This window comes from Cebidichthys violaceus, unplaced genomic scaffold (genome assembly GCF_023349555.1).
Source record: "Cebidichthys violaceus isolate CVI_PGR_0920_01 unplaced genomic scaffold, fCebVio1.0.p SCAF_42, whole genome shotgun sequence".
Classification (NCBI taxonomy): domain Eukaryota; kingdom Metazoa; phylum Chordata; class Actinopteri; order Perciformes; family Stichaeidae; genus Cebidichthys; species Cebidichthys violaceus.
In genome coordinates, this window is record NW_027176617.1 from 2239105 (window position 1) to 2258350 (window position 19246).

Here is a 19246-nt window from a genome sequence, read left to right on the forward strand (position 1 = left end):
CCCACTTGAGGGGTCTTTGTGATCAACCGAGGTAACAATACAATAGGAAAACACCTCTAAGTCTAAATCAATTTGCCTGCAGTGTATGTGTATCAAGAGTTAATTAAAGTCTACACACAGAACTCTGTGTGTGAAAATCAAATCATCAGCAGTGAACAAACAATATCAAGCTCCTCAACTGTCAGACCACAAACAGACTGAAGAGGATATCTTATGTTTACGGAAAGAAAAAAGGAATACAATTAGAAAACAGTGGTTAGCCGGTGAAAATTTGGATGGATCTCAACAACATTCCCAAACCTAAACAGTGCTTAAATGCATTAAGATGTGAAATGGAATTAAACCCACAGATTTTTACTCAGTTAATAAAGCACTAATTCTTATCAAAGCATAACATCTCCTCATCCTTCCGCACACACACTTGAGCCTCCGAAAATGAGTCCTAAGCTGCCTCCATTTAGCTTTGCAGTCTTACAATTTGTTTTGCTTTGCATTAGAATTTGAGCACTAATATAATTCAAAGATGGATTAATTTACTTTATTTGTGAAGATATTCAGCCCACACACAAGGTAGCAAACATAATTCCTAATGTGCTGAAGGACAACACCTGCAACAGTGGTTTCAAAACAGAGAGTAGGTTACAGAGCTTTGATAGATGTGAGCCTGTAAATCCTGCTGATGCACTATATATGATATTTGGCTATAAAAAATAAACTTCACTGGACTTCATAATATTTCTCTAGCAAGTTTGAGCAGCGCTGTACGAATTACTGCAGATGTGACGCTAGACGTGCCAAGCAGCCCTGATTACGGATCAGTCTTGTTAGCAGCCACCTCTGGGCCTGCAGATGCTGATTCACTGGATCAGATCATACTGAGGTGACAGAAAGAAATAGACTTCGTCTTCCCTTCTGTTCGCTTCGATTTTACTCTACTGTCTCTCTTTTCTCTGTGTGCCTTGTTAATGAAATGCTAGAGGACACACACAAAAAACAAATCAAGCCTCTGCAAACATTTTCTCACACTACGTTGACTCGAAGAGAAGAGTTTAGGGTGAGGATGAGTTTTGTGTCTTTGTATGTACTCAGAGGCAGATGTTTTTGGACTTTCCTTATAACTGGTGTGTTCTCCTTTTCTGTACTCTTCTGTTTCATCTGGGCTCTTCAACCTCAACTATGCCAAAACCCAGTGAGCCAAGAAGCCAAACACAGTCTTATGTAATATTGTTCTTGCTGTTTAGGTTTACTGCAAGGCGATTACTCATCAACTTGCTAACCTCTGAACTTTCCCTAGTCAGACTAAGCCAGGGGTGAACGCATTAAAAATAGATGAATTGAGCTGCCAAAAATGAAATATGAACAGCATAAACCCAACAAAGGCGAACGAGGATAATCCTCTTGAATGAGCATTGCATTCACTGTGTAAAAAATGCATTAGGAAATGGTCTGGGCTCAAAGTCCCCCTTTGAGATACTGCTGCTGTACAGTGAGAGTGCCACAAAAAGGAATTAACCCATTTATAACTCGTTATCTGATAAGCCCTGAAGTTAACACTCACAGAAAATACTAGGAAAAATGTAATTTTCTCACTGATTACACCATTTAATCCAGGGATTATTTTTTGGAATGCAAATATGTTCAGAGGCGGCAATCACAGTGTATTTTCTAACAAATTGACCTTCAAAAAAAATAAATGCACGACAACGGCAACATAAAAACAGGGTCAAATGGAGAGGTATTTAGAGAAACAAGCATGTGTTTTTTTTGGCACCAGCGGAGCTCTGAAATTAACTTTAGTACATATTAGTGACCAGATATGACAAACTATTAGAATCATCACTATTCTCAAGAATTGCTTGCAGAGACCCTTTGTAGTCTGATTAACCTGCAAAGACTCGGACCCACATTTGTGCACATGAGGTCCTGTTTCGTGTGATCCAAACCTGACTGGCACTAAAGTTGATGCAGCGCATCAATGACTCAGCACAAGTACATCCTTGAAATCCCCTTTGAAAGAGGCAGACAGAAGATCGTGATCTTTTCTGTTTAAAAAGAAGTGCTGCTCTAGGCCCTGTGTGCAAAATATTAACCTCATAAAATCATTTGGAAACCATGGCGTAATGGCCACAGAAGACTGACTAACCACTAGAGGGCGAGGGTCGACACCTTCCCTCCCCGTTGGCTAGGACTTGTTCTAGATGACTACGTGCAGAAACTGTGAGCTGAGATCCAGGCTTGTGGTAGCAAGTTATACAAAGGAGGACTTTTATTTTTCATTAATTTGTGTCTGTCCCTTCCCATCGGTTTATCCATCCATTAAGACAGCTATCCATTCCTCCCTCAGCTAAAACAGCTTGAAACATATTTGAGTTAACTCTTGTGGTTTTGTCTCCACAGAGGGCTGCTTTCTGTATTCTCCCTGTAATGAGTACGCCACATTGTCATGGGGAGAAACAGGTGTCCAGCTAACAGCAGATTTACAACCCCCAGGACCGGCCTTTCAGCCTCCCCTCCTCCTCCTGTTTGAGGTGAAAAATGAGCAGACAAATTGATGGAGCCACAGCTTGCAATCATGCTACGAGAGATTCATCACTCCTATCCACTACTTTCAATCACAACTCCACAGAGTAGCCTATCATGAATTTTCACACGCATACACACTCACGTAATCCTGATAATTAAGCCTCAAACTAATTTATTTCCCCATTAAAATTACTAATGGTCTGTCAGTGTGTCTAGAAAGAACATGTTTCCTCAAGAAGCTATTTAAAAATAAAGGAAATTGTATAACAAAGAATGAGCTTTGATATCCATTTGTACCCCAAAACACCAACATTTTTTTGGTTGTATTTTAGGAGCTTTACTTTTTTCAAACGCAGATCTCGTCGTCACCTGCAGCTCGCTTTCTAACCTCCTCCTGCTTTCTGGAGGCCGACTGCCATCCAGCTCTGGTGTTTCAGCAGAGCAGTCCCAGGGGAATGTTCATTAATATGCCTTGTTTGCAGTCATGTCTCCGGAAGGAAAACAATTCTGTCGGCCCATGTGGCTGCACTCATGCTAATTAACACCCCGAATATTCATCACATTTAATACGAACACATGGTCCGTTCACAACAGGGCGGTGGGGCATTATGAATATTTTATGTGCATCCTTCTTTTTCATCGGCTGATTGCTCAGAGAGCACCTTGGTAGAGGTGAGATGACATCAGCGCAGGAACAAACTTTGCAGGGTGAGCTCACACCCTTAAAGCTCAGTTTGGACAGCAGTCATCTCGGCTGCACTTCAGATGGTCTAAGTGCAGAACTGTTTATTGTCAGAGCTGCTGATCCAAGATTCATCTCTTCTACTGTATCTTGTCCACCTTAATTTCTGTCTGTCTCTACATTCCCTCTCATGCTCCCTAATCTCTTCCAGACAACAGGCCATCATTCTTTCTTGTAGCTCTTTGGAGGGAGAGTTAGACAGCAGAGCAAGTGTCAGGAAAAGTAATTAAACGCTGTCCCATGAGCCGTCAAGTACACGTAATGAAGAGCTGGCCACACAGACTCGCCTGCCACACTCCTCCACCCTCACTCTCCTCCGCTCCTCCTTTCTGTCTCTCCTCAAACAGGACAGTTGGGCAGTTCCTTCTTCCTGGAGTAGCCTCACCATCCATCATTGACAGCGCAACAGCCGTAACAAATTACCTCCCTCCCTCTCCGACCAATCGACTGTCGCCGGCCCGCCACTGCTCCATTTACCTAAAAGAGATGCTAATGGCATCATTTACCAGCTGTCAGTCAAATGCTCACCCGCCCCCTCAAGCCCGGGTCGGGAAATCTGGAGATTGTGCTGGAGAGGCACTTTGGTGGGCAAATAAGGTGGTAATCACAGAATAATGACTTTGCTGATACTCCCTGAAAGCAATCAAAAAGTCAATATCACGTGGTGATAATTTGAGCATCGGTGAGATGTGTTACTGCATTTAAAGGTGCAACGTGGGAGATCTGGCCAGAATGTTTTCTATTAACAAACGTTATCAAAATAGACTGAAGAAGTAAGAAGTTTTGATGTTAACATGTCAATTTATTGTGCTGCAGAGATATTTATTGTCAACCAGCAAGGTCCGGCCCGTAATTTCTGCTAATACTACTACAGCAGTCCGCCTCCTGCAGCTACCGTGTGCTCCCCTAAGTTTTCTTGTTTCTGCCATTTTGGATTTAGTTTGAATAAACAAAGTATCAAAACTTAGACGGACGGTAAAGTCCCTGGTTAGTGCCGCAAACAACATTATAATATAAGATAGCAGTGTTTTTTTAGTTTGGTTGAATTTTGCGTATTCCTGCCATGCTGTTAGTTCGAAGTTGGCTTTCTTTCTTTTTTTTTTTTTAAATAAGTGCTTATTAAATTTAGATTCTATGGACCCAGTAGTAAAGGTGAAATACTGACCCCTATTTCTTTGGAGAACATGTGGCTAGGCATTACACATTGCACCTTTAAAGCCTTGACAAAACATGCATGCTTGCCGACATACAAAAGGAAGCATTATCCCACATGCACATTTCTATCCAGAGTGCCTGTATTTTTTAATAATAAGTAGAAAAAGAGAATACAGGGAATCAATTTCCATGTCATTGAAATGGTAATTCCATTTTCCCTTCCTGCCAGCATGTTCAATTAATAATTATCTCCTTCAAAGTTGACCACGATGTCATTAAAAATAAAACAATGCCACATTGATGGACATGAAAAGATGCCTGTCTCCTATAATGCTGTACAGAGAGAGGAGTACTGTTATGGGTTGTATTCAATTTAGAAAGAAAGAGGGGAAAAAAAGTGTTTTGGAAGCAGACAAGACTGAAAATGTGACAAAGCTGGTTGAAGATTTATGTCTTTAATACCAAATAAATCTGCAGTTGTTAATAATTATATATTCTAATACATTAAACAATATTCAACCAGCAGTGTAGTCCACACTCTGGTACACAAATCAAGTAATGACAGGTTTAACATGAGACTTGTTTGTCCACTCACTATGTAGGCAACAGATAGTTTACTTCTGGTTTCTGTTTATGAAATGATAGTGACACTAATCTATGCCAACAATGCCAACTGTGCCGGTTTTTGCTCTCTGTCACTGGCATTCTGTGTGAGAGGACTTTTGGGGAGACACAACAAAACTCAGATCTCCGTCTGACAGGCGTTAGACAGCACACACACTACGGCTTCGCTTTGGTCACAACACAGTGTCGTGCTTCAAAGGCTTCCCACTTGGGTTACAAAAAGCTGTTTTGAGACAACAGTCCATGTTTCTGATGTCACAGTTATAATGGTTAGAGACATCGTAGATGACATAAAGGGGACAACATGGTACAACCTTTATTTCCACTGCAGGATGGGGATAGTCAAATGTGCCAAAATGAATATGGGTCACATAACGGGCAGCATGAACAGTAAAAGACTGTTGACAACAACTGTTGTATCAATATTGACTACAGCTAAAATAATGAGTTGATTAATTGATTAATCTGCAAAATTGCTGGTTGTTAGCCTCTAAAATATTGTATTGGCTGCTTTTTCTTCCTTTTATACAATTGTAAAGATAATATATTTGGGTATTGGACCGTTGGTTAAACAAGATAAGAAATTTGAAACATAACCATGGCATGGCATTTCATAGACAAAATGATTAATCGATGTTGAAAATATGCAACCCTAGTAATGACCTTTCACAGCATAATGCATAGAGGGTGAAGAACAAGAAGTGAGTGCTGCAGACAGATTCCAAGATTATATTTAGCATATTCAGCTTTTCTTGTTAGACTCTCCTGACAACCCCGTCATGGCTCTTTGTCAAGTCTGCTGAAAGCAACTAAGTGGAAAGGCACTACTTTCATCCATTAAAATTTCAATTATGTATATACCCCCCATAGCTGGAATGTAAGAAGTCACTGTATCTGGGTATTTCAACAAAACAAAATAGAGTGGTAAGAGGTAAATGTTACTTTAAAGCAGAGTGAAAAGCAGCTCTTTTCTCTCTGAATTCCTTAGGGACCTTTTTCACAGTATTACTGCACTACATGGATCAGCACATACTGTACTGAAGGCAAGAGAGGTATACACATTCTCAACGCACACACGTACACTGCACACATACTAATCCATCCCTCACCTACATGCATTATGAGTATGAACAAGCACCAACACACATGAAACAATAATAAAGCAAGGAATCTCTGTCCTTCGCTTCACTAAACTGCTCATCCGATCTACTTCACAGTTGGTGGTTGTATTGCTGGGATACCAAGGGAATGATTTTGGTGCAATTTAGACATGTGATAGGTTTGATAAGAATAAACTTAGAATAAACAAGCAAACAGCGCTCTGTGGTGCAGCCGGGGCGGAGCTTCAGGGTCTGTAGTCCGAGTCCAGCATGTCGTCCACATCAGGCAGACCGCGGCTCATTGACTACAGTTCACTTTACAACCAAACTCTTCTTCACTTCCCTGGAGTTAACATGAGCAGATAGCCAACTGAAAGTAGAGTTGAACTAGAGTTTATTTCTCTGCTGTGACCGCGAATAAGCCGCGACTTCGGTGCGTATTTCCCTGCTTTATGACTTGATACTTACTTAGAACACTAGTAACGTCATTGTATAAAAAAATACATGCTTTACATTAATCGCAAAGGTTAGGTCAAAGCAAGCGACTAATACGCCTATTTGGATAATTACCCTAGTCTGGTGTTTTTCACCAATGTTTCTGACCACGTGACTTGTTTTTTTTTTTTTTTTTTGGGTTAACATTTCTCTGTCAGGTAAATGTATTAGTACAATGTTTTCCTCTGAAGGAGAAGTAAACAGTAAGTAGTATACATTTGAGTTGCATATATTTTACGTGCTTTAGGGGCCTTTTTTAGGATATTCGGGGTACAATGACTTAGAATAGTAAAATCATTTTTCATATCTAAATATAATGAATCTATAGCTCTTAGGAGCGTTCAGCCCATTCTGAACAGACATATTTCCAACGGCACTGCACTCCATGTAAATTCCCAAAATTCCCACAACACATCTGGAGGCCTCACTCCATCAATTCTATTCTTCCTTCCACATGAGTGATGCAGGGTCGACGCCGGCTGTTGCTGCTAGCTGCTGTTGCTGCTAGCTGCTGTTGCCATATTTAGAGTGCTACCACTGCAAGCCCAGACAAACTGTCAGAGGAGCTTCTTTTCAACAACAGGCTCCATGTGAGGTGCAGCACGGCCCATATGGATGACTGGCGAGCAAAGTCGCCTGGGAAATCGCCACTTACTGTGAGTCAAGAAATGCTGATGAAAGCCAAGTGTCGACCTTGGCTTGCAGCTTTGCATTAATGAGTGTTTTATTATGACACGGTTGTTGCAGGAAATATGAATGTTCTGCATTAATTGTCCCAGAGGGATGAGTAAATTGGTTGTGATTAAACATCCATTCAAGGACATCAAAACCGGTATTATTTCATTATAATTCATATGATAACTCCCATCTGGAACAATCCCTATCCAAGAGTCTACCCATAATGCACTTATTGCTGAGTAGAAATTATATCTGAAATATCAGCATTAATACATTTTTTGACCTGAAGTTGTCTAAAAACTGAGGTCAGTTAAGTTCTCCATGAATATTAGAAAGAGCAACTATTTAGGCCTTTCACACCAAATGTTTGACATTGCAGAGAGCAAGGCCATTTTGGGGTTTAAGGAGAGCTGCACAAGCTATACTGTAACAATGGACACTACGCAGATTTCCCACCAGGTTTTGCAGCAAATTAGCTTATTTCCATGCGCAATGAGGCGAACAGCTGTCATATTCCAGCACGTATTCACAATAACACACATCCGAACACAAGGGCCTTTGTGGAGACTTTTCATTGTCTGCAAGGAGAATCTAAAGTACACACTGTGTGGATTTATGTGCACAGAATTATGACACGTATTTATCGAAGAAATGCACACTGACTAATCAATAAACAAACATGTAAATAAATGATAAATAACTAAATCAAAAGTCAAGAAAACTTGAGTTTTCTCATCTTTTCCCCTGTTGATTTCCAATTAACAGCTGTGAAGATGGGACAAGGGTATCATCTTGAAACACAACGAAGCAAAATGTTAGCTCCGCATCTCTGCCCATGGAACTCTGATGGTTTGATGCTAATGGTTGCTGATCTCTCTGGTCTGATTAGCGAGCTAAGTTTCTGCTCTCTAAGAGTGAGTGGGCCAGCGCTGCCTGAGATCAGAGACCCCCCCCCCCCCCCTTAGGCAACCACACAAAACAAACTAATGCACAGATGAAAAAGAAACAAGTCCCTGCATAGACACAAAGCTTGGCATTCACACTGTGCTCTTGCTACACAAACTCATACAAAAAACAAACAAAAAAACCCTGATATAACCACACACAACCTTACAACAACTCAAACACAGACACCAATTTTTTGCGATGCATGTACAAACACACATTCACGCGCTGTCCGATTGCGCGTACACATGTGCAAAAACAATAAAACAAACCTTGTTAAGGGAGTGGGAGGTGAGGCAGCCAGGCAGAAAGATATAAATAGCCTGTCTGAATTCAACAATAAAGGTGGAGAGGGGTCGAGAGACAAGAATGAGGAGGAGGAAAAGAGGGAGAGAGACCACAGGAGGCAGAGAAAGAGCAAGAGCTATAAAGGGATTGAGGGAAGGACAGAGAGAGGAGAGATCTAGAGGCTTGTAGAGGTAAATAAAACCAGTACGGAATAAGAAAACAGCGGGTCTCATTGCAGAAAAGGAGCGGGGGAGGGGCCGGTTTACTGTGTCCTGATACGAGTCATAGATGCACTGCTTCATGCAATGCACGACAGCAGCAGTCACAGCTGTTGGCATATGGCAGCGTGTGCAGCGCATTCATTAACTGTACCAATCTGCTTTTTGGAATCCAAACACGCCATCCACCCAAAACCTTTGACACCTGCACTCACATTATCATAGTCACATCCCTTTTGACCGGACACAACACAACACACCCATTTCATTAGTCACGTATGCGTGCATGTTAACCTTCGGGCAAAGTGGAGGAACTGTCCCATTGCTAAAGAGCAGAGCCAGAAATAATTTGCATTGATTTGCATTAAGCGTCCTTAATTGAATTGCGGCGAGCAGCCTTAAATAAAACTAGAATAGCATCTCAACGCACAGTCATATTCTTTTAATGGTAGCCAAACATAAAATGATGCGACATGGTTGATGAAGGGGTCGGTCTGCTGCAGCTGCGGGGGCTTTTGAGGATCGCCATGTGAATAATCCCACATGGGACAAATCAGTCTTTAACATGGTTGAACAAAGCAGATTATCTACTCTCCTCTGGATCACCTCAGGCCAGAGCAGAAATGTCAAACACCAGCAAAAAACACGTTTGCTTCACATCTGTGCTTGGATTATTTAGCTGAAGTGCTGAAGGACCAGGTTCAAGGGGCACTTTTACAGGACAGTGATACAGACGCACACAACAGTGTTTTTCTCAGTGATTGAACTTGGCTTGCCATGTAGGATTGGAAACAGTACCATCAACAGAGCTGCAACTAATGTGTATTGTTTTGCTGTTGGAATGGTTTGTCATTTTGTTGGGTATGCTTGTTAGCTTTCTGTCCGAATCTTAGATGAGAAGATTGATGACAATCTTGTATCCATCTGTTCAATATGGAGCTGGAGTCAGTTAGCTTAATTTAGCGCAAAGACTGCAATCGGCAAGCCTGGCCCCGCCAAGAAATAATCCAGCATCCCAGTAAAGCCAAAATGCGTTATTTTTAGATTTTGGTTTTGTTATAAACAAAACAAATTGAATATAACCTGTTAATGAGTGGGCTTTAGAGGTGCTGCTAGTTTTTTCTCATTGTTTGCAGTCTTTATAGACTATAACTTAGTTGTCTGTGAGCTTTAGCTTCCTATTGAACAAACGTATATGCGAATGGCACCAAACTTCTCATTAAGTCCTTCAAAACATCAAAATATTCTTCTGATTTGTTTATACTTTTAGATGAAGGAATCATTCGTTGCTAAAATGTCAGAAAATAGTGAAAGCTGCCATCACAATGTCTAGAAAACATTTTCAAATTGTTTTATATCATTGTCAACTTAATAAGAAACACATCTATATTTTTAAGCTGGAACAAGCTAACTTTTTTTTTTGATGAATAATGATTCAGCACTGTAGAATACTTTTTTGTCAATCGACTGATTTACTAATCTGCAAAACATTTCAGCACAATTCATTATATTAGGTCATCTAGTAGCCAGGACACAGTTCCTCCCTACAAAGCCTGGTTTAAAAGCACAGAAAGTGGATACAATTGTACTGTGTATTGTCCGAAACACATGAAATCCGGTCCTGGCAGTATTTCACAGACTCCTGCTCTGCAGTCTGGGACTGACCCCACTCTAATCCTGAGTCAAACCCCTCTGGCTAAAACACTGGTTGAAGCTCATCCAAGGCTGAGAGAGACAGGGTGGAGTGGAGGAGATCAGTAGTAGTGGCATCAAATTCCTCTGGTGACAAATGGTGGGTGTTGGTGTTATAGACTAATCCCATTCACAACAACAAAGCCCAACCCCCCACCATATACACACACACACACACACACACACACACACACACACACACACACACACACACACACACACACACACACACACACACACACACACACACACACACACACACACACTCACACACACACACACACACACACACACACACACACACTGCGTACACTGGAATACAGATGATGCCTGGAGTGATGGGGGTAGGTGAGTACGTGTGCATGTAGATGTGTGGGTGTGTGTTGGTGAAATTGCAATCTAGCAGATTATGTGTGTGTGTGTGTGTGTGTGTGCGTTAGTTAATGAAAAGGCTGTGATCTGGGTCCTTGTCGAACCTGCTTACGCCTCGCTGAGTCTACACAGCTCCATCTGTGCCTCCTCTTTTGCTCTGCTCCTGTCCCATCTTCTTCATCCCTGCCTTTTTCTTCTCCGCTCCTTCCACTCTCCATCCTCCCTCCCCTCCTCCTCCTCCTCTGCAGCCAGGCAACAACACAAACAGTCCCTCTTCCTCCTTTACTACCACCTCCCTTTGCTCCATCCATCCATGCTAATTGAAAACCACTCTCTCTTTCTCATTTCCACTCTTACTTACATGTCACCTCCATGTTTCCAAGTGTGGTGTGAAACTCTCCACAGTGACAGGTGAATCCTCGTGCTTTTGCCAGAGAAGGAGTTTTTAGCACCCGCCGAGAGACAGGGATGGATGGAAGGATGGAATTAGGAAGCAGATGGCTCCTAGCAAGAGCAGTCTAGCTGATTGTGGACAGTTAGCTTTAGCGTTAGCCACAATAAGGGAAGACTCATCTGTCAGCGCAGCATGTGCACCTTCTCCTTTTGCGCTTTCCTCTCTTGGCTCTTTGTTCCTTCAGGTTTCCTGTTTAATCTCTTTTAGCATATATTCCATTTAAATAAAAAAAAACAAAAAAAAACTAACAACAAACTACTAGTTTGTTCTTTAACTGTCCCCTTAACTATAATATTTCTGTATGTCTCTTTAGCTGCCTTGCTCCCTTCCTCTGTGACTCTAAGAGCATCAGCCAGGCTGCTCTGCTTCGCTTATGTTGATCTCCAGGCTTATGCCCTGATTGGACACACGCCACGATCAGAGACGCCAATGGTGGTGCAGCAAGTGAATCACATGATAAGTGTGTATGTGTGTGTGTGTGTGTGTGTGTATGAGTGTGTGTGTGTATGAGGGGGAGAGAGAGGATTAGACAGAGGGGGAGGGATGAGAGAAGAGGAGACGAAGGAGGAGGAGGGGTATCGTGAGTGGCTGCAAGTCGCTACATCAGTGAGGGATTTTTCTTTTCTCCAAGCGGCTGAGCAGAGTGAGATGGTGTCTTTTCTTTCCTGAGGTGAGGGAGGAGAAGCTCTCAGTACCGATGTTTGGATGAAGAGACGACATGCAGCCGTACAAGAAAGAGTCTCTGATAGACACACACACACAAGCACCGGCGCATTTTAACACAAGCGTGTACACATGCAGCGTAGAAGTGGCTCCATCTTACCAAAACAGAGCCAGAGTAGTGTAGCGCGGCAGCGGTAATTGGACAGTGGTTGCTATGGAAACAAGGGAAACGGTTGCTTGACGGTCGGCGCTGTGCCCTGGGAGCATCAGACCTGCCTCCATTAAACACCCACACATCACGTACACACAGCACGTACACATCCCTTTTTCTCTATAACAACGTCTTTTACTACACTACATTCTGAAAGTAAAAAAACATGAATGCACATTGGCTCTATATGGTGTGTGTGTGTGTGTGTGTGTGTGTGTGTGTGTGTGAGAGACGGGGTGGGGGGATGCAGTGCCACCGTGTTTTTAAGCTTCATTTAAGCCAGTGTGCCTTTTGTCTTTAATGGGCATAAATTCATGTAAGAGCCTCTGTGTGTGTGTGTGTGTGTGTGTGTGTGTGTGTGTGTGTGTGTGTGTGTGTGTGTGTGTGTGTGTGTGTGTGTAGGGCAGATGCTCAGTCAGCCATGAAGAGCAAGCGGCTGAGAGAGCCTTTAGCGTTTAAGAAATGCTCGCATACTTGCAGGCAACAGCATCACGCACATTAAAATATCGATAAAACCCCAACAAGGTGTTTTAGTATTCCACACCTCAGAGAGCTCAGTGCCGTCACTGTCTGGCAGCGACTGTGGGAGCTGCAAGGAAATCTAGCCGTGCAACTAGCCGTGTTTTGAAGAGGACGCCCTTAGGATTATCCTGACACAGCTTATTATCCTTCCACAGACCCTCGAGAGTATATAGCTTCATGCACTGTATGTACATGAGGAATTGAATGTGACATCACATTTACATTTACACTTTACAATCACAGACCATTACAACAAAGACGAAACACATATCTGTGAAATTGTTGCTAACCAAGCAAACACAATTATGGTGTTTGTGAATTCCATTGTGACTTTTATTTTCTTCATCAAGACACCATAAAAAAAAATACTATTCTTAGTCGATTGAAACACAACATCCAATTATATGATTGATTGCCAACGATGAGGCAGCTGAACTACAAAGTTCAATAGTCCGGTTTAAATGACCAATTGCTTGCAGTTAAAATGACAATAACTGTGCTTCAAATCAGTGCAAGTGGGATAGACAGCATTACTATTATGTATCACTTATCCCAGTTATGCCTGCATCATCCATCATTAGGTGAGTAAGCACTTACTGGTGATACAAATCTATTTACACTCCATTTATATTTTACTCATACTAAATAGTTATTACAATTTATTATATCCACCTTTCTTATTGCTACCTTGTATAGACACAGTGGAATAAAAAAACATGTTTTTAAGATGTTACGGTCTCTGTGTCCCTTTTTAATTGTTCAGTTATCTCTTGGTATTTGCCAAATATATATTTAAACATTTTTTGTAACAAAATCCCTATTTCCCCTTCCTACTGCTGACCCATGAGCTTAGCCTCATGGGTCAGCGGTAAGTGTTTGTATTTCCATTGGCAATAACTTTGTTTCCAATGCTTTTCCAATGCATTTCTATTACAATTGAATACCTATTTTGTACAATTAAATCTGAAGGTTTTGGTCACATCCGACTCGTAATTATACCCCACATATTCAGCTTCACATGGGAGGCTAAAGACACTCATAATTGCTGTTTCAATGTGACTTCAAATGTTGACTTTGGGGATTTTCCTTTATCCTCTCTTTTAATTAGTCACTTTACTGACCCCATAAAGCCCTTCAACTTAAAGTAATTTCCTTCTTCTTGTCGTTACTAATATTTTGTCATTTTTATTTGCTCATGTTAATGCTCGGGGTTTAGCAGGATTTACACTGATCTTCCCCAGTCTGCCTTTTTTGGAACATCTTCCTCCTCTCCATCTTCTAGACATTTTGTTTTATGAAATGTGTATTCAGTGACGGTTTCAGTTACAGATAAACAACTTTTGTTGACAGAATTGGGTACAAAATGACAATGTTCAGACATCATCAGAGGGGCTGATGTCTCCAGAGTGTTTCTAAGTTCATAGCGGATACAAACTGAGACACTCAGCGTTAGAGGCTGGCAGCGCAGAGCTCTGCACGCACCATTTAGCTGATAGGAAGCCCTCGAGACCAAACAGTCTTACCATCGACAAGCTGCTGCTGAATTTCAAACTCCCAAGGTACGGAGCGATGAAAGACGAGGTCGGGGAGGGAAGAGGGGAGATGGAAGGGAAGCATCATCTATCCCAACTCAATCGAAACTGACTCTCGCCTTCAAGGTAGGGGTGTGAAGGATGGGATTGGATAATAGGATCTCTTGCTAGGGGAGGTGTGTGTAAGGTACGTGTGTTGAATTCTCCTCCAAGGTGAACTAGAAATACAGTTCACACATTCCAAGCCTAATAGAGATGGTTGCATCTCTCCTGGCATATCCATCATTAAATAAAAAAAGTTTCAGTTCATTATAACAACGTTTAGGTAATCAGACAAACACAGATGACAAGTCATCCTGTGTCACACTGAACATTTCCCTTTTTCATCTCTGAATTAATTAAACCCCAAAGTAAAATTATGCTGAGAAGTGAACGCACCAAAGTTTTTTTTAAGTGAGTGGCAAAAGTAAAAACACAGACGGTGGTGAGGACTTCAGTAGACTGTAGGTGGATTCAACAATGACTACAGAGGATGGCTACATTTTCTCGACTGACATATATTAGAATTCTCCATTTTGTAGCCTCTTGCAGTGGTTTGAAACGCTGTAGCAAGTATCAAAATACCAACAACAATATATTTCACAATCACTCGGTTATTTCCTTTGTGAAAGACAGACTTTGTTCACTTGCATCTGGGTGCTAACATCTGCTTGCAATAACATACTGGCTTATAAAATCCACACTGCTGTCTTCCATCATTTTACTGCTGGTGAAATAACGTAGGATGATGCAACTCTAGCGTCACTTCATTTTTGCACAAGAATACTCCATTCAAAAACAAAAATAAAGATGTGGAAACTGAATAAGCAATTACAGTATCACTTTCATGTCGCACAATATGTATATATTTATAGTAGTGTGACATCTTGTGACCTGCAGAGCAAATGAAAACGTGAGGACCGGCTCATTCATGTATGAGGAACCATTTCTACGCTGATCGAAGGCAGTAAATAGTAGCAAAGCTCATGACAGTCTGGTATTTGACACCATAAGATAATCATAATTAGTTTGACAAATCAGGGAAAAGGGATACGGCATCTGTTGACTGCTACATCTGATGCCCAATTGAATTCACAACATACAATATCGGTCATAAACACCTCATTACTATCACCGTCTGGCAGTGGCACACACACACACACCCATCCTTCCTGTGTGAGCCGACTCAACATTAGCCAGCTTTACAGGGAGTTTTTCATCTTCATCCGGACTCCAATGAGCTCCAAATGAAGATGTAGTAGTTTAATCAGTGGCTCAGCCAATAGAGGCAGCTAATGTTTCATATCCGAGAGAAGAAAAAACAAAACAATATAAGAAATATAAAATATAAAATAAGTCTAAAAAGCCCCTGAGATGTGTGTGCAGTTCTTGCTCTGAATCTGTGCCCTTAAAAAGGAAACGCCTAAAGCGTGCTCATCTGTGCAAACAAGAAAAAACATTTCCATGTCTATGGACCTTAATCAGGCCTGCTATTTACATGGGACTCTTGGCAATGCCAGTCTAATAACAGAGTTTGAGATATGATTAAAACTGTTGTATTTAAGAGTGAGCTGTGCGACTGTGACTGCTGCCAGTGTATACAACAGAAATCAATGAAGCATGCCACAAATCCTACTTTGCCGTAATTCTGTAAAAGCACTGTTTTGTCTTTCTACTGTGTCATTTATTAGGTGTCATCTTGGATTCTCAACTCAAGTTAGAAGCCCATACTAGGAAAGTGTCCAAACTATCAAAACAGATTTAAACTTTTCTTGTTTGATGACACCATGTATATCTATCAAAGCAGCTCAAATGTGTATACACATCATTAAACATTATCATATACATCCTTAACATGTTATGGATCAGAGATCAAAGAAATGGCATCATTACTAAATTCTTTAAAAACATAAATTACATACACTCATTTTTTCTGTCCTATCATTTTAATTTTGATTCTGTTTTTTTTTCTGTTTTAACCTCGATTTAAAACCCTAGGCCCGGATGAAGCTGCAAATTAGCTTCAGCTAGAGGCCCTATATACATTACATCTGTAGCACAGCTTTTCTGTATGTAACAATGTTCATCTGTTTGGTTATTGGTGAATGAACAAATAAATACACAACTTATTTTCTGACAATAGATGTCTCATTTTGTATTGCATTAAAAAAAAATTCATGCTGTGATTTCTTCACGATGTTGCATCTTACTGTGTTCAGTTCTTCTAACTATTTTTAATTAGACAAAGACATGAGCCGTGTCCCAAATCAACAGGAAATGATTAAAAAAAAAAACAACCGCCATGGATCAAACTGAGAAAAGCAATTAGCCAATTTCAAATTTGGAAATTTACAAAAAAAAATCCTGGAGATGTCTCAACTGTTTCTACAACTTGTTTGAACTTTTTCCAGCTGTGAGGAGTCCATCAACAACACACTTAAAAAATCAAACAAGCTTAGTATGCATACTGGTATCAAGGGTAATTCATTTTGTCACTTTTCCAGAGTGAAAGCGCTACAAACTCAAAACCTAGTTATAGTCGGTATGTTGCATGGAAAATGGTACACAGCGTTTGTTATTCATCTCAAACTCCTATCTCCCAAAACACACACACATGCAGTGTACCTTGTTGAAGTCTTCACTTGTGGCTCTCATCTCCTTCCAGGTTTTGTTGAGCAGCTGGATGCAGATGCAGAAGAATTCCTCGAAGGAGCGATCGTGGGTGAAGAACATGGGGTGGAAGTCGTGGCAGTTTTCACTGGCTGTGGACACAATTGAGAGAAACGTTGTCACCTTCAGTACAGCAGCAGTTTAAATGAAAGACGCTACCAGTGAATAAAGCCTGTTTGTGCCAGCAATCCATTTTATGGTGACACTTGATTTAAAACAAAACAAATTACTTTGCATCTAATTTATACTAAACTGTAACTTATCACTTATAGTTAGTGACCTAAATAATGCTCTAATGGGTGCAATGATATATTGACAAGCATCTTTTGTTTACCACCCAAATGCCAGTTGTTTCTTTATTATAGCAATTTAGTAATTATTGATTATTGATTTGTTAGGTTTACTGCTCGTTAATTAGCTGTCTGCAGCTAATGTGTTGCTAGTACAATATACTAATTAACTTGTATATTTTACTCTTTTCACTTTTACTGAATACATTTGAGTTCCCTGTGGTAAACAGTTACGCAGTGCATATATCTAGAGCTTTTATTGTGAAAGAAGGAGTCGATCTGGTCTGTGCTGCATTTGTCAAGGTGGAAAGGAGTAATAAAGTTTGCCCTCTTGTATGGTAATTAATAATTTATATGGCTCTGGGTTCACACCCCGAAGCCTCTGTGTTGTTGTACAATACAAGTGTACGTGATTAATGTCTGTTCAGCACAATGTGATTGGTTGATGCCTTTATTCGTGGGGCGAAAGCTCAATCAAATTTAAATAGCTCAGAAAAAAATGGCGTCCCTTTTTAGCCACGTAATATTTGCATTCTTTGTAAAGTATTCATGACAAAAACAAAAGTTTGACAAAATATATTGATGTACAAATATTGTTGTTTAAATGCCCCGGTGTGTAAAGGCATGTTGGCAGAAAAGCTTATTTCCCAGAATGTCAGTTTCTTTAATACACATCCTTATCAGTGACTCATCTGACAGTACTCTGGATGTTACCACTGTACCCTCTCAATCAAAGCTCCATCAATCTAATCCCAATAAGTCAGATCCTGAATCACATTCACAACATGTCCATACACCAACACTAAAAGAACAGTTGGCCACCAAAGCTCCATTTACTTGTTACCTCTCTCCTCCGTTGAGCAACTCATGCCATATGGTGGCCTTCAATCTATAAATACGTAATTGGGCCTGAAGGAATGTGGCCTGAACCTGAAAACCTGACTAATGCACAACAACAGGGCCAAGCGACCCACACACACAAATACTGCAGATAAACATCGCTTAGCTAGACAATTTTACTGATGAAATCATCAAACAACTGCTGCTTAAAGGATTAACACTACATTCAAAGTGACAAATGTTTAATGATCATGCGTGATCATTCTGACACTTGAACTTCAATTAATAAATCATCAGGCTTGTGCACGCTAAATTAATAATCATAACACAGCATTTTCCAGAAGATAGAGTACAGAGAAATATATGATGTGACAGACAGAGACAATCTGAGTCTGCATCAAAGACATGGAAGAAAGTTGATGTGTTTATAGTTTATTTCTGAGAAACAGCCACTGAGAATGAGATACAGTTCCCCAACTCAGCAAAGCTGCGTATTATTGAAAATTTAGCTCACAAAATACCCCCTGGAGACAAGTTGTGACCAGCAAACACTGTTCCAATTGGATTAAGTTGAGATTTTCTATTTTCCAAAGCCATGGACGGTTTCTTTTCTTTATTAGCAGTGCACTGAAGCGCTACCCTCCCCACTATTTGTGTGAGAGTGTGTTTGAAATAAGAATGAGGGGGAAGAGGGAAAGCCAGGACTCTTGAGTGCCCAAACTATATTAACCAAGAGGTAGAGTAACAAGGCTTGACATTCATTTGAACTAAATTCATCTCCCTCTCGTCGTCTTGCTGAGATGAGTTGTGGCCTTGAGCCAAAGGTTGGTTCATTTATAGAGTTTCAGAGCAGAGCAGCAGGGGCACTGGCCCACCACAAGCAGCCATGAAATTGGATGGAAGAGGTCAGGCAGCAATTGAAACTTCACAGTATAATGAGTGATGCCCGCAGGCCACGGGCACAGCGACCTGAGCCTTGATTTGGAGCGATGGATGGGAGATTAAGGGGAGGGCGAGGTGGAGAAATCCGGGGGGATGTGCTACCGGTGCCGCTAGTCACTCAGGAAACTAATGGAGGTGAGCCAAAACAGATGCTGACTGGCTGCTTAGTCAACAGTGCATTGCCCTTGGGGACAGAAAAAAAAAAATATAGGATATGAGGTTAAATTAAAAAAAAAAAAAGTCAAATACCC

At 40.9% G+C, this 19246-nt stretch overlaps 1 protein-coding gene across 7 annotated transcripts in view; it reads right to left on the reverse strand.

Moving 5' to 3' along the window:
• elmo1 (engulfment and cell motility 1 (ced-12 homolog, C. elegans)) overlaps nucleotides 1-19246 on the reverse strand; it is a 97924-nt gene that overhangs the window by 13556 nt on the left and 65122 nt on the right. For 6 of the 7 annotated variants that reach the window (XM_068728471.1, XM_068728470.1, XM_068728472.1 and 3 more), the window contains one exon: nucleotides 16879-17015. In XM_068728471.1, the coding sequence (XP_068584572.1) occupies nucleotides 16879-17015 (137 nt within the window). Of the gene's footprint in view, nucleotides 1-11193; nucleotides 11691-16878; nucleotides 17016-19246 lie in introns of those variants that run through there. The other variant, XM_068728475.1, reaches the window with a different exon arrangement.